At 39.9% G+C, this 16,972-nt stretch overlaps 1 protein-coding gene across 1 annotated transcript in view; it reads left to right on the top strand.

Annotated features, from left to right (window-relative positions):
* The window catches only part of dhx34 (DEAH (Asp-Glu-Ala-His) box polypeptide 34), a 34,362-nt gene that overhangs the window by 14,997 nt on the left and 2,393 nt on the right, over positions 1-16,972 (top strand). Inside the window, exons 9-15 of the mRNA XM_088345722.1 lie at positions 1,140-1,412; positions 3,607-3,780; positions 3,858-3,960; positions 6,382-6,479; positions 7,916-8,167; positions 10,835-11,026; positions 12,638-12,782. Coding sequence (XP_088201848.1) covers positions 1,140-1,412; positions 3,607-3,780; positions 3,858-3,960; positions 6,382-6,479; positions 7,916-8,167; positions 10,835-11,026; positions 12,638-12,782 — 1,237 coding nt within the window. The remainder of the gene's footprint in view (positions 1-1,139; positions 1,413-3,606; positions 3,781-3,857; positions 3,961-6,381; positions 6,480-7,915; positions 8,168-10,834; positions 11,027-12,637; positions 12,783-16,972) is intronic.

Here is a 16,972-nt window from a genome sequence, read left to right as displayed (position 1 = left end):
GAATTTGAGCCTTCTTGTTATTTCCTTAAGTTTTAAAATTGACATGCATGATTTTGTATACTACCAACATAACCTTAAAATCGCATCTTAAGCTAACAGGGAGCCAATGCAGGTTAGCTAAAATCGGGGTCATGTGATCAAACTTTCTTGTTTTAGTTAAAAGCTTCGCTGCAGCATTTTGTACCAGCTGAAGGCTCTTGATTTTGGACTCCGGGAGACCGGAGAGTAGGGCATTACAGGCATCGAGATGGGAGGTAACAAACGCGGGAATTATAATCTTCGCATTCGACTGAGACAGCATAGGGCGAATTTTAGCAATGTTGCGAAGGTGGAAGAAAGCTGTTCTAGTAATATTCTTCACGTGTGTTTGAAAGGACAGATCAGGGTCAAATATGAGACCTAAATTTTTGTTTGAGTCATTCTGGCTGATATTACATTTCTCAATGTTCAGAGCTGTTTTTGAGAACAAGTCACGGTCTTTTCAGAGCTAAGGCGCAACAAGTTGAGTGACATCCATTCTTTTATCTCTTTGAGGCAGGCTTCCAAATTTCCAGTTTAGTGCGGCAGATTCCTCCATCGGAAGATATAGTTGAGTGTCATCTGCGTAGCAATGGAAACTGATATTATACTTGCGAATAATATCACCTAATGGAAGTATGTAAATGCTGAAAAGAAGGGGGGCAAGTACTGAACCATGTGGAAAACCACAGGTAAGACTAAAGGGCTCAGATGTCATTTCACCATATTTAACACAGTGAGTCATATCTGAGAGGTAGGATCTGAACCATAAGAGGACGGTTCCTGAGAGACCAATCCATTTTTCCAACCAATCGAGTAAGATATTATGGTCTACAGTGTCAAAGGCAGCACTAAGGTCCACTAAAATTAGCAAAATTATTACCAGTATTATTTTTTAAATAAATTCATATCCAAGTCCGTAACAAGTCCCTAAAATTTTGCTGTTTTTTGTAATGTTCTGGAAAACCTTTTATGGGTTAGGATAGGAATTTGAGGCTTCTTGATATTTCCTTAAGTTTTAAAATTGACTTAATTTCCTGAGCATCAAATGTTATATATATATATATATATATATGCAATTTTGCAAAATGCCAAAAGTCATTTCTCCTTCTGTTCCACAGGAACTGCTGAAGAGCCACGAACTACTCGAGTCGGAGGCCGACGATGACAATCGGGGTGACCGGCAGCAGCGCCGAGAGCATTTGAAGGAGAGGAAGAAGCTTCACCAAATGAAGAGAGAGCACGAGCAGCAGGAGGGCACCAAACGGAAAGTCCTGAAAATGGAAGAGGGACAGGACGGGGGGTTCTCCTCCGGGTCCGACACAGAGGAAGGAGGACGGGGAAGGAACAGAAAGAGGAAAAACAACAAGGACACGGCGAATGTGGACATTCAGGTAAGACTCTTACCTCCGCCAAGGCACAACATCTTATTTATATGGGCCATTTTCCTCACTTCCTAACATTTTGGTAAAAAAATGACCCAATACTTGGATTAATTTGATCGAACTTTGTACAAAATTTCCCAATCTTTTGCGGATTTCTCAAAAAACAACACCCAATATCTTGGGTGTGATGAAAGAATTAGCCTACTTTCAGGGATTTGTATTTTGCTTTTAAGCATCATTATGTATACAGTGTGTTTTGAAATAAATTTCCAAGATTTTGGGGGGGGCTATTGTTTTACAAAATGTCATGAGAACATGCAAACTCCACACAGGGGGTTCGATCTCATGACCTCACAACTGTGCCGCACACACTCTAACCACTGTGCCGCCGGGCTGCCTTATCTGTTTCCTACCTGGTTGTATCAATCTGAATAATTATTAATCATTAAAAATCAGTTGTCATGTAAAATATCAGTAAGATGGAAAAATAAATAATTAATTACATTCAAATTCTTGTCATGCGATATTAAGGTGCCCCTCGAAGTTGCTCTCGGCCTCAAAAGGTTCGGAAACCCCCGGTGTAGGTTAATTGTTTTTGTACAGCACTTTGAGTTGCAAATAGTCTTGAAATTGCTATACAGTACAAATAAGATTGAGGAGTTCATATCCTCCTCATGCCATGAGGCTTTTTAACTCCACCCGGGGGAGTAAAAGCCCACATTAAACTCCACCCCCACATTTGCATATGAGACTATTTTTATTCAAATTACAGTGTGTATTTTCCGTAGCGCTATTTAAATACTCTATATCAACTCCTTATATTGGGCATTTTTGTATTCTATATCTTTTATTTTATTGTTTTATTTTCAATACAAGGATACTGCTGGAAGTGTGAATTTCCTTACAGGGATGAATAAAGTATCTATCTATCTCTTTATCTATTTATTCTGTATGTCTATCTCTCTATCTATCTAGACATCTATCTATCTAGACATCTATCTATCTTGACATCTATCTATCTAGACATCTATCTATTTGTATCTATATATCTATTGTGTATGTCCATCCATCTATTGTGTAAGTCTATCCATCTATGTATTTATTGTGTATGTCTATCTCTCTATCTAACTATTGTGTATGTCTATCTATCTATCTATCTATCTATCTATCTATTATGTATGTCTATCTATCTATTGTGTATGTCCATCTATCTATTGTGTATGTCTATCCATCTATCTATTTATTGTGTATATCTATCTAGACATCTATCTATTGTCTATATCTATCTATCTATTGTGTATATGTATCGATCTATCTATATATCTATCTCTCTATATCTATCTAATGATTTGATTTGAGCGGATAGCTCCACTCTTGACCTGAATCAGGTTATTCTATACCAGGGGTCGGGAACCTTTTTGACCCAAAGAGCCATAAAAGCAAAAAATGTTTTAAAAAGAAATTGAGAGAGCCACATCATATATTTTCAGACAAAATTGAAAAAACTGCCAAACACGCTCTCTAGACAAAAGCTAATTCTTCAGCACATTTTATTTCACTGTGTGTCATTTGATGATTTTATCAAATGTATGAAATGATAATAATGCCAAATCCTGTGTCCCAAATCAATGTAAATATGCCATTTACAATTTGTCTTCCACCTTCAGTTAAGAGTGTTTTTCCATGAAATTTGTCCTTAATAACGGTTTCAAAACAATGTGCATGCAAAGTTCTTTTGTTAAAATGTCACAAATGACTGCAAACGATAAGCATATCGTCATATTGACTTTGAGTGTAGACTGCCCTGAGCGAGCGAGAGAGAGAGAGAAGGAAGTGCCTTGCGCTGTGTGCAGGGATCCGCCCACCTGCACGGCTCACCCAATCAAAGTCGTTTGCCAGCGTTTTTATTTATCAGTTTAAATGGTTTCTTATCAAACTTCTGCATGAAGTTGCTTCGGCTTTATATGGACCAAAATCGGGATGATATCACTTGACTTTGGAACGCCACAGAGAGATGTGCAATAGTTACATTTTATTTTGGAGCCACATGTACTCATGAAAAGAGCCATATATGGCTCCCGAGCCATAGGTTCCCTACCCCTGTTCTATACTCAACTTTTGTGGTCAGTTGTAATGATTTCAAATCGTAAAGAAGATTCCGGCTCCAACGCGTTTTTTTTTTTTTTTGCGGTTCCTCCAACAGGAAGTCAAATTCAAACTTCGCCACAACGTGTCAGAGCTGCAGGACATCGTCTCCGCCAGCCGGGATTTGTCGTCCCACCAGCAAGCTCTCCTCAAGCTCCTCCTCTGCCGGGGCCTCTACCCTCAGCTGGCTCTGCCGGACGAGCACAACGGAACCCGCAAGGACACCGAGCAGGTCGGAACCTACCGCCGCAAGTCCACTATCTCCTTCTTGGGTCTTTCGTATCCTTGAGTTTTGGCTGGTGCACTCAGGTGTTCCATACGAAGAATAAGCAGGGAATCGTCATTCATCCCACAAGTGTGTTTGCCAGTGATCCCGAAGTGTTACACGTGAGAGATGACGCCAGGGAATCAGGTAGGCTTAAGGCAGGGCTGAACTATGAGGTCCTTTTTTTTAAATTGGAATAGAATAGAATAGAATATAACTTTATTGTCATTGTTACAAAATGGGTTAACATATTGTGACAACGAAATTGGGCATGACACTCCAGTTTCACACATTCACAGTAAGGGAAAGAAACCAAGAAGATAAGGAACAGAGAAGATAAGGTTATAAAACAAGGAGGATAAGGTTATAGTTATAATTGCTTCCAGTTAAAGGTCGACTCATTATCCTGCGGGCTTATTATCGGCACTGATATTTGGGAATTTGAGGGATACCAGTAAAGGCATTTTATTTATTCAACAGGCTGATTAGATACATTTATAATAGGGTTATTCAGCCTTAAATGCAGCCGAGCCTCTCTCTCCCGACTTATGTCTCTGACACTACCCACCCCATGCCTTCTAATTAGATAAGTGACCAGAGGCAGAGCAACTCAGCAGAAAGAATAACGTTAGAGCGAAGTAAACAGTGGCAGCTCTGCTAACTCCCGAGTCCGACATGCCTGTGAATCCAAGGTAGAAAAGCGTGTTTGTTTTTAAGAGATAGTGTGAAACTTGTTTTAGGGAAGCACGTTCATGTGGAGACTGATATATTAGCTCTTATCATAACATGAGTTTGTCAATCAAACGTGCGTGTTTGTGATTCAGAGAGCATGAAGAGCACGGGAAAGTGAAAAGCTGAGTGATTAGCTGTTACCATAACACTAGTTTTTCAATCTGGCTCTTAACTGGAGAGCCCACACTTTAACATTTACGAGTTCCGTTAAAATTGTATATGACTTTTTGCAATATGGTTTTATGAGGGTTTTTCGCGATGCCCTAAAACAGTGCACTGCGGTAAATTGGCCAATTTTATCGTTGTAAAAAAGGATTATTTAGTATATTTAAGCAGATTAACTGTAACATTAATCCATAGCAGTCGGTGGCAGCAGATTACTATTTTTCTTATCTTTCTCTTTCTTTTTCTCTTTTTCTTTCTCTCTCTCTCTCTTAAAGGACAGGAGCTTAGGCTCAAGAGAGAGGGATAAATAATCTGCTCACAAGGTTCTACAAGGACAATATAGTAAAAGACTTATTTTATGTTTGATAAATCTTATTTAAATTGCACTACAAAAATAAAATAATAATCAAACAGGGTTAAAAATCTCCCAAATAAACTGGCTAATTAATTAATTATTTTCTTATCCTTAAAAAAAAAAAAAAAAAAGAAGAAAAAATCCGGCACATATGTTTTGCTCATTTTAAGTATTATTTTTGTTTTGTTAAAAAATATTACTATTTAATATTAGATATCTAGATACTTTATTCATCCCTGTAGGGAAATTCACACTTTCAGCAGTATCCTTGTGTTGAAAAATAAAATAATAAAATAAAAGATACAATACAAAAATACCCAATATAACGTGTTGATATAGAGTATTTAAATAGTGCTACGGAAAATACACAGTAATAAAAATAGGGTAATATGCAAATGTGGGGGTGGGGTTTAATGTGGGATTTTACTTCCCTGGGTGGAGTTAAAGAACCTCATGGCATGAGGGAGAAATGATCTCCTCAGTACAAACTGAATAACCTGTCTTACTTCTTTAGCCATGAGGGAACCTGATAATTAAAGCATTTTAAAAAAAAAAAAGCATTAAACTCGTGCCGGGGATGAATTTTTAGGTATTTTCTTCAGACAGTGTGCCTCGAAATGTTTTAATGAAAAAAATTTGCTTCGGCTCAGAAAAAGTTGGGAAACACTGCCTTTTTTGAGGCAAAGCTCATTTCTTTAATTGAAAAAAATCCAGCGGAGCACCACCAATTGTTGCGACTGTATCACAGGTAAAACTCAATCCAAAGATAGCTGTCGCTAGACCGCACAGGCACACAAATCAGAAAATCTCTCATGGCACAGTACGACAATGAATTACACCAGTGTGCATAAAACCCTGCGGTCAGAAGCACAGTGACTGAAAAACAATGCCTTAAAGTGAAATCCCTGCAATTTTTGTTTTGAGTTTATTGAAGTCATGCTCTTTGTATTGACATTTTTATTTATTTAAAATCAGGGAGCTATTGAAGTTTTTATGTACCTTTACCTGTTAAGCCTGATTTTATTTCCTGCACTGTTAGTTTTGGGTTTAAGTGAAAGATTCGTCCTTTTAATTGCGTTGAAACTCATTCACAGATAAATGTTTCAGAGAGCTATTAAAGATTTTTCTGAATTCATTCATTTTTCTTTTTGCAATTTTCAAGCTTTTACAGGAAATGAAAGTCAGCTCCAAATATCGGTTAACGGCCTCCTCTCAATACTAATAATTGGTCTCGGAACTGAAAAACCCGTATCGGTGGACTTCTAGTACAAATTGTAAGGTTTGTGTGGTCTGTTTTTGTGCCCATTCAAAAAAAGGACGAGAAAGCAGCAAACATCAGCTCCTGGCTTTCGTCACTTTGTTGGAGACCAACAGGCCGTATTTGTCCAACTGTGTGCGTGTTCCTGCACTGCAGGTTAGTACCCGCTGTTAACATAAATTACCGATGTACGAGTATTAAGATGGACTCTTTGGGTGTTACATAATTGCCTTGTTGTCTTTTGATAACGTAAGTTTTTGGTTTTCGTGAGACTCGTTTATAGGTATTTATTTATTTTTTACATGATGCAGATAATGCGCAGTGGATAGCGCGTGTGCGGCACAGTTCTGAGGTCATGAGATTGAACCTCCTGTGTGGAGTTTGCATGTTCTCCCCGTGCATGCGTGGGTTTCCTCCGGGCACTCCGGTTTCCTCCCACATTAAAAAAAAACATGCATGTCAGGTTAATTGGCCGGTCCGAATTGTCCCTTGGTCTGGGAGAACAAGAGAGTTGTCTGTCTCTGTGTTACTGGCTGGCAACCAGTTCGGGGTGTCCCAAGCCCACTGCCTGATGATAGCTGGGATGGGCTCCAGCACCCTCACGACCCTACTGAGGATAAGCAGTGCAGATAATGGATAGATGGATGATGCAGATTTAAAAAAAAAAACACATGGACGAGTTAAAGAGCCTCACCTGCATTTACTGGTTTTTAACATTGAAAAGAAACCTAATAGATTAGACTTAAATGGGAAAAAGTCTTTATTTTCACCTGTAATATTTATTTTTTTCATAAGTAAATACAAATTTTTAATATTTTTTCTACTTAAATACAATTTTTAACATGTAAATTTCCTGTGAAGTGGGCGATGTTTTTTTATTCATTTATGTATTTTGTTGTATTTTTAGTTTGTTTTTCAACTTCAAATGATTATTTATATAGCGCTTTTCAAGTCACTGAAGACCTCTCAAAGCGCTTCACTATGTGCTTCACATGTTCCCATTCACACTCACACTCCGATAGCCACAGATGGCACTAAAGACACTCCCAGAGGCTTTAAGTACTACTGTTTAAATTTTCACGTAAATCAGGTCTGCAGTTTCTGGAGGTTTAAGCCACATACAAACATGCATGCAATTCGAGATTTATATAATAGTCTAGGTCTAGAGATTGCCACATCAGACAATTGTTCTCATTTTAAGCACTAGTTTTTTTTTCTCTGAGTAGAAAACTTGAGTAGAAATTTGGTAAGATTAGGTAAGTAGTAGTATCTTTAAAATCAGTTAAATTGCCGTTCAGCATTTCCCCCACGGGAGCAGTGTTTTTTATTACAAATGTGTTTTTTGGGATGTTATTCTCCTTTTCTACTTGTTTTGTATATTCTTATTTTTTTTCATTTTATGAGTCATGAGTGATTCACCAAAGGACTTAACATTGCATGCAAAAGTTGACAGCAATTGAGTCATTTGTGACACAAGAAAGCTGGAGCTAAGAGTGTAAAGGTGTAAAATACACAAACAACACAAATGAGTACTACTGTAGAATGTTGTACATTCTGTGAAAAACTCACTCAATTCCAAATGGTATTGTCAGGCTTTGCTACTTGTGGCCAACTCAGTGGACAGCAACGCAGACTGCTCCCGTCTGGTGGTGGACGGTTGGTTGGAGCTCCAGTTGAAGGTCCCTGAGGAAGCCCTCAAGGCTCTTTCCACTGCGCTCGGCCTGCGCTCCGAGTGGGAGCGCCTCCTGCAGGCCCAACTGGGACAGAATCCCACCGTCGAATCGTCGCGGAAGTCCATGCGAAAGCTGGGAGAGCGCCTGGTCCGCTTCCTCCTTTACACGGAGGTAAGTCAGGCTGCAGAAATCCTCTACAGAGATCCCTCTGTTATCGTGGTTAATTGGGACCAGATTTCCGATTTGTGGGTGAAATACGATGTTTTAGTGAGATCCCCTGTGACTTTTAAGCGTCTCCTGTTTGAACACCACAAGTGTCCTGCATGCGCAGAAGAGGACTTGTAACGTCACACGTGACGCACTGTTTACAGAGGTACTCATGAATGCTGACGACGGAGTGTATTTAGCAATTTAAAAGTTATTGTGCTACCTAGGCCACCATCCTTCCTAGTTTTGATACTTTTGGAGAAGACGTTGTTGGGCGTCGCCCCAAAATATACGCAGAGACGAAATACGGCACAGAGGGAACGCTCTTTATTGCAGCCGTTCATTCATCCACGCTCAAATTCGTCCAGGAGCCGCTGGGCTTTTTATACTGTTTTCTCGTGATCACGTGATGTTTTTCTCTTATTCCAAATACCAGCTCCGTGGCCTTGGGGGTATGGTGCCTGCCCCGAGACTGGGAGGTTGTGGTTCAAGCCTCGGCCAAGTCATACCAAAGACTTAAACATTGGTACCCGTTGCCTCCCTGCTTGGCGTTCAGCATTAGGGGTTGAAATTGGGGGGGTTTGGTCACCTAATGACTCCCAACACCTCAGTTGGATTGAGCGAGGGGGCTGGGAATCCCCTCCTCTGAATCAATCTCCCAAAAAGAGCCAGAAATGACTCGAGCCACCTCCCACTAGGGGGATATGGCTGTGGTATATGTATATATATATATATATATATATATATATATATATATATTATTGTGCTCCTAGTGGCTGAACAGATTTGTCGCCCCAAATATTAATTGAATCAAAAAAAAAAAAACACAACAGTAAAAGACTTTTCCAGGCCCCGTTTTGCTTGTTACTACGGTGCTCTTTTTTTTTTATTAAATTGTTTTATCCGTGTGTTTTACTTTGTAATCAATCGTTAAATAAACCACAACCACACTCAGTTCTGTTCCTTATGTATTTTAAATCCGCACACCTGTATGCTTGTTTGTCTCTTTGTAAGGCGGCCACAGCAGATGGCACCCGTTTCCGATAATCAGGTGCGCCATAGTTAAATACAGAAATAGAACCAGCTACGGAGACGGAGTCTTCTAACACAGTGCGCCCTACGGTCATGAAAATATGGTACCTTAAGAGTGTAACAAAATAACTACTATAGATCTACTAATAATAACAGACAACACATATTTGCAGTTGAATGAATGGTTTCATTGTCACGAGACAAAATTAAAACGAAATTGGAGGGCTTTTCCTTTCAGAGTAAGAAAGTGCTTTAGAGAGCGGCTGGCTAACTGCAGGCTAGCATCGGGGATACCCGAATCGAGCCAAGTCTTTGCGATGGCTATAATACAACTGCCGTCCCAAATTTAGCAGTTTTTCACAAATTGTATCTCCAGGTTGTCCTTTGCATTGGTAATGGATTTGCCGTTGCTGAAATACAGGCTCCGCAGGGTTGTGTGGGTTGTTAGCTTAGGCGCCGCAGTAAACCGGATCAGCAGCACAGCTATTGCTTACTCCCCGACACCACCTCAGTTGCTTCTCGAACCCGATAATAATCCAAGGAGCACGTGCTGATGATCACCATTTCTTTGCGCTCTTCTTACTTTTCTCAGAGTCCGATTGAATTGATTTTTTTCTTTTCAATGTAACGAGTCGCTAAAAGCTGTCGGGCACCATCCTTCCTAGTTTTGATACTTTTGGAGAGGACGTCGTTGGGCGTCGCCCCAAAATATACGCAGAGACGAAATATGGCACAGAGGGAACGCTCTTTATTGCATCAGTTCATTCATCCACGCTCAAATTCGTCCAGGAGACGCTGGGCTTTTTTAACTGTGTTCTCGTGATCACACGTTTTTCTCAGATTCTTAAGTGTTTTTTCTCTGAATCAACTCGCTTAGTCAGCAACTTGTTATTCCTTGTATTAACGTTGTTTCATAACATCCTGCCAGATGTCTGTTGTCAGCTCGAAGCTGACTTACAGTTAATCCACAACAATACGGAAATGTTGACTGCGCATAACCACCCGCTGACAACAGACATCTGGCAGGATGTTCATCAGCTCGTTTGACTCACAGCATACGGCAGCGTATCACTGTCCCGAACAGTCGAGCCCACCCAACTCTCACACAATCTGCCCCTGGCAGCACTTACTGTGAGCTCTTTCCGACTAAAAGGAATGATACGTTGATATTGTTGTGGAATGTGGATAATAACTAATGATAAGTATGTAGGCATCTGCTGAAGGTCGTGGGATGACGTTGTTGCAAGAGGTCACAAACTGATATGCTGATGGAGCCTGGGCGCATGACCTTCACGAGATATCTTAATTTTATTTCAGAACACTATAAAAGCCAGTGTTGAAAGTCTGGAATTTTGAACGTGTCCCGAATGTAATAAAGAGTGTTCCCTTTTCGCCATATCTCCTCTCTGCGGATTTTTTGGGAGGCAGTGATTATTTTGGGGGCGACGCCCAACGACGTTCTCTCCAAAAATATCAATGACAATAAAGAAAATCCGGGAAGCAGTGAACCATCGATAATCGACGCGCAAAGTAGCGAGGGATCTCCGTATTCCCAAATGTACTCGACTTCTTCTGCAACTCTTCCTGTTCTCGTTTCAGACGGGCTACACCGTGCAGCGTCTCTCCGCCCTCCACGCTCAAAATTTGTATGTGGGACCTCAGGCCGAATCGGAAATTTCCCTGGGTGCCGGCGCCGGACTCACGCCGCTGTTCCCGGGTGCCGAAGCCAAGCCGGACCCGATTAAGGGCGGACTGCGCGTATCCAATTTCTTCACTTACAACTGTCTGACCGTAAGCAACGCATCAAGATCCTTACAAGTTGCAGCATTAACTGAACTGGGATTAATTTTTCTTTGTGTTAATTCAAAGAAATGTATTTTTTTCATAACATATACAAATTATTCAGGATTTTCAATACAATTTCTTAACCATCATGTTCATCATGTTTAAACTGCCGTATTTTCTGGACTATAAGCCGCACCTAAAAAACAAACATTTGTCAAAAATTCAGAGGTGGGTTTTATAATCCAGTGCGCTTCATATATCGGAACAGGACCATTTCAAATTGGAAATGCAATATTACAATAAAATGTTATTTGAGTGATAATGTTCACTCATTTCATGGAACTTTTAAGATTTTTTAAGGCGATCCTAACTACTACAGCAGTTTTAATTTCATGCTACTTAGTCAAGATTTATGGAATACTGTTTTTGCAGGTGCGCCTTATATATGAAACTTCCCTCCCAATTTAAATATGCGCTGTGCCGGTCCCCGTTCGCAGCAATAGTCGACCTTGTACAATGGATCGCGGCCATACGGGTGCTATTCCTTTTAGGCGGAAAGGATGGTAAGACACAAATATGCTCTCTCGGCCACCACTTTAACCAGTAGTCAAATATGGATAATGGGTCGCAGTCCATTTTAGGCAGGCCACAATCACACGCTTCGATGGCCGGGACAGAAGAAAAAAACAACGCTCTACTGCCCCTGCTCTCAGAAATTGTAGGCCAGGGATAATGGAACGCATCCACAATGAAGCATTTCCATTTAGGCCAGGAGTCCCCAAACTTTTTCCTGTGAGGGCCACATAACTTTTCCCTTTCTTTGATGAGGGGCCGGGGTCAGTTTGTAACAGAAAAAGTGTGATGATTGCTAGAGTGCCTAAATGTAAAACTGTATTGTACATCTCACCTGCAAAATAGATGGTAAATGTCAGTCTCACACGACACCATTTACTTGTTGACATTAAGAGTGATTTATTGAACAAGTCTCATTAAATCACGTGAGGTCCCGTGAGACTTGCCCCAAACACAGTTCTCTGACCTGTGAGACTATGTCATCTAGTGGTGATATGCTGGTACTTCACTTTTTCTGCTTTACAAAACAACACCAAAATCCCAAAATATAACATTTTAACTAGTCGGCAACCCTTGTTACGCCGTATAAAATAGTTACTAACTAAAAGTTAATAATGAAAATAGTTCATAACTAAGGAACATTTTATTGCAAAAGTCCAACTTTATCAAATACAAATACACTAATATGAAAAAAAAAAATCAAAATGCTTTCTGGTATTGTTCAGGGGGCCGGACCAAATGTGGAGGCGGGCCGCATCCGGCCCGCGGGCCGTAGTTTGCGGACCAGGAAAAAAAGGGCCTTCTGCCAGTCCCCACGTGAGGCAGTATGGGATTAAAGATAAAGGAACGTGACTGCATAGGTAGAAATAGTTGGAAATACAGCCAAGGCAAAAAACATCCGTCAGGCCCAAAAAATGTGTGATCGGGAATAATGGATCAATGTTTTCGTCAATCGTGATTATTTGTGTCTCCAAAAATCCCTTATCGTGACACCCCTGGTTAGCGTTTGCACAAATAAAGCTAAATAGATCCATTGTTGCTCAGGATTCCAGAGACCTGTACAGCGATTGCCTGCGTACTTTCTGGAACTGTCCCAACTGTGAACTCTACATGCCGCTGACGCCGCTGGAACGGATGCAGCACGAGACCTCGTGCAGGCCGGCAGGAGAACAACAGGAGCAGGATGAAGGTGCGCCTATTCAAATGACATTTTTTGTGCCGGGATTATAATATCTTGCGTAAGAAGAAAATGTTCTCTAAAAATGTGCCGCTAGGTACTCATTAGCATCAAGGACAATCTGTTTTATTCACAGTGTACAGGGTTTTCGTGTGGGTGCTTGAAATCCTTGAAAACATTTGAATTTGAATGTTGTGTTTTCAAGGGTTGAAGTGACGCTGACACTTAATCTTTCGTGGTTTCGCTTTGCCGACGCAATTCTTCCTCCCTCGTGGTTAACTGCAAATGGCATTAGTTTGTACGGCACGGTCCCCTAAAGTGTCGTCAATGGGTTGCGCCCAAAAGGACAGGTGCGTGCTACACCCACATGAAATGTGCAAGGATTACGGATCATTTATGAACATTTATTATTGGCCCTGTAAAAATTTAAGGGAGCATTTCCCAGGGGTAAATTGTAACGGAAAGAACTTCCTGCAACTGAAAATGTAAACTCATTTTACCCAACTCCTGTGTGGGGAGAGGTTTGTCTCAAGAACAAATATATTCACGATTTACCCATGACCTTAAAATCCGATGTCTTGACGAATGCAAAATTGAAAATGGCACATGTAACTCACAGTTACATTTGTGGCTCTGCAAAATACATGATTCATGCCGGATGTTTTCTTTTAATGGTACTGGAAAATTTTGAATATTGGCTTTGAAAGTCCTTTGAACGGCTTGAGTTTGGCCATGGAAAAGGTATACAGAAATCTGAGTTAAGTTGTAAAAACATTACCGATTGATATTAGCAGTGTCTGAAATAAGGTCTGCCCGGATGCCCGGGACGTGCATCTTTTACGTCGGGCGTACAACTTACAAAATGTCTCCGCCCAGGTATCTGACAACTTTTTCAAGAAAGAAAGAAAAAAATCGTTCTTTTTTTTTTCCCCAAAAATCAAACGTTTGATTGATTCCGTTTTTTAAATCTTCGTTCGGTTTGGAAATTTCAGAATTTCTGTTCCCTTGGCAATTTGCATACTCGGCAGGCAATCAAAAGCCTGCATCGAATAACTTCCTGCTTCCGGACTCTCCCGAGCGTTATAAGGTCACGCATTTACACATTGTTTTCCAAAGTAGACGCACAAAGAACACAAGAAAAATGGAGAAGTGGTTAGGAATCAAGTCCAAACCTCAGCCCCAGAAGAAATTCAAAAGAAGCTAACAAAATGTATGATGCTACAAAACGTAAACGTACATTAAAAGCATCGTGGAAAGAGGAGTTCACGTGGCTTGTAGCAGACGACGCAACGTAAACTTTGCATGAATGAAGATGAGTGAATAAATACAGGTACATACTGATGGAAAATGTTGAATTTTATAAGTAGTTTTATAATAAACTTGATTTTAAAGTGTTTTTCTGTTATATATTCTGATGATCAATCATTAATAATTTGCAACAATGTTTTTTTTGTTTTTTGCAATGGGTCGTCTTATTGTGTTTCAAGTTGTGAAAAATGGGGCAGGCAACTTCATGGCTGGTGACCGCTCAGTTTTTTTTATGACTTTCAGACACTGATATAAGTATTTTAAACCTGGTAGTAATTTTTACCCTATTTTAAAGCTGGAGTGGGCAATCTTTGGCCCACAAACCACATGTCAGTTGTATTGAACCCCCTCCCCTCTGTCCACACGGTGCCTTTTCTTTTGTTAATTAGAAACGCACAACTTTATTTGGATACGTTTCCTTGTCTATCGATTTTCCTGCCTCGTACATAAAAATTAGTGTGTTAGAGTCGAACTACTGTGGATTATTTTATTCTGGCATCTATATTTCCCCCCGGATTCATCAATCGTTATCAATATCAATAATCTGCAAAATCGATCATTCAAAAAGATAAAAAATTGTTTTTGAGGATTGCCTCCTTCACGATACTACAGAAACAAAATAGGCTGTTTTGGACTTTTTCATGGTGATGGACCTTCAGCCCCACCTACTGGGTGATCCAGTCATCAGCAAATTAGATTCTAAACCAAATAAATATAAGTCAAGGCAATTCCAGTCATTTTAAACCAGTCTGCCAAATGTTAAAAATGTAACAATGATACATACAAAAGGGTTAAAAACCGGCCCTGTGATGCGTCATCGCCCCCTACTGGTCGCAACCAAGAGGACAGTTCTATTTATAAAACCTTTTTTTTTTTTTTTTGCTTTGCTCGGCTCCTCAGATTTCTTTGTTTATACATATTATATTATAATATATTATCAATAATACTAGAACGTTATGCACCAAACTTTTTAGTAATTAGTCATTTGATATGTTTTGCAGGGGATCCCTGAAGAATACGCGCAATATAAATTAAAATATTCTACATAACAATGTCAACTACTAAACAAATTTAGCTTTTCACAAACTGAACAGATTTGAAGTCCAACGACAACACAAAATCACTTAAATGTAAAACAATACTATAAAAATTAAAAAAAAATATAAACTCTACAGTGCTATAAGGAAATGATGGAATGCAAAAAAACATTTACAATTCTATTTTAACCAATTTAGAAACAGATCCTCTGAAAAAGACACATAAATATAAATTAAAATTAGTAAAAGAAAGGGCAAAAGATCAGCAGTCTAAGATTAAAAGATTGAATGCACTCCGCTTCAGAGCAAAACTGTACTTTCTTTCATTTTTTCGGAAGAATTGAACTCCATTATTACCCAACACAAGTGTGATGGAGTGAAGCTGCGCGTGCATTGTTGAAGCAGATGGGCAGAATTCATGTCAGTTTATAGCAGCCCATTGAAATGAAATGATCTGCATTTATATAGCGCTTTTCAAGTCAAGACTTCCCAAAGCGCTTTACATTGTGCTTCACATTTCCCAATAGTGTCCGTGCAGCCATGTAAGGCGCTAACCTGCTTATTGGGGGTATTAGGGGTTCAGTGTCTTACCCAAGGACACTTCGACATGTAACACGTAGGAGCCGGGATTCGAACTGCGATCTCTTGATCCCAAGACGAGCGCTCTACCTCCTGAGCCCGACACCAAAAGATTAAAGATCATAGATAGGAACAGCTCAAAATAGCACAAAGTATGTGCTACAGCAAGATAGCGACTTTATTAAAAAAGTTATTTTGATCGACACTGGATTTCTTCCTTTGAAGGTTCTGTAAAAAAAAGGTGTATGAACCCTGTTTGAAGTCATATTTGGCCAAACCGACTACTTGCCTGTTTGACCCGCTTCCAGGTTCGCTGATTAAAGGTCTTTTGGGGGTCCTTGGACCTTCACTTGTAAATATTATAAACATATCACTCTCCTCAGGTCTAGTTCTAGCGGCTTTTAAGTCCGCTGGTATTAAACCTACACTGAAACGACCCAACCTTGATCCAGAAAGCTTATGTAATTATAGACCTGTGTCAAACCTACCGTTTCTTCCTAAAGTACTTAAAAAAGTTGTGGGACTTCAGCTGAAGGATTTTATGTCCGAGAACAATCTTTTTGAATCAATGCAATCAGCATTCAGGGCTAACTACTCTACTGAGACAGCCCTGATTAAGGTAACTAAAGATCTTCTACTGGCAATGGACTCCGGCGCTTCATCACTCTTGCTGCTGCTGGACCTCAGTGCTGCTTTTGACACTGTGGACCATAATATTTTACTAGAACGGTTGGAAGAATGGATTGGTCTCTCAGGAACCGTCCTCTCATGGTTCAGATCCTACCTCTCAGATAGGACGCTCTGTGTTAAATATGGCGAAATGCCCTTTAGTGTTACCTGTGGTGTTCCGCAGGGTTCCGTGCTTGGCCCCCTTCTTTTCAGCATTTACATGCTTCCAGGAGGTGATATTATTCGCAAGTATAATATCAGTTTCCATTGCTACGCAGATGACGCTCAACTATATGATGACTATTTTTTTGCACCAAATGCATATGTTGACTATTTTTTGCACTATGATGACTATTTTTGCACCAAGTGCATAATTGCACAAACCCTTACGATACCAAACTGTATGTAACATCCTACATGCCGACATTCCTTGTGTAAATATTGTGTCAATTATAACTATAACCTCATCCTCCTTGTTTTATAACCTTATCTTCTCTGTGCCTTTATCTTCTTGGCTTTTTTACCTCACTGTGAATGTGTGAACCTGGAGTGTCATGCCCAATTTCGTTGTCACAATAGGTTAACCCATTTTGTAACAATGACAATAAA

Source organism: Urocampus carinirostris, chromosome 10 (genome assembly GCF_059441175.1).
Source record: "Urocampus carinirostris isolate Australia breed hairy pipefish chromosome 10, RoL_Ucar_1.0, whole genome shotgun sequence".
NCBI lineage: Eukaryota > Metazoa > Chordata > Actinopteri > Syngnathiformes > Syngnathidae > Urocampus > Urocampus carinirostris.
The sequence above is the reverse complement of the archived record's forward strand: the minus strand, read 5'-3'. Positions and strand labels throughout refer to the sequence as shown.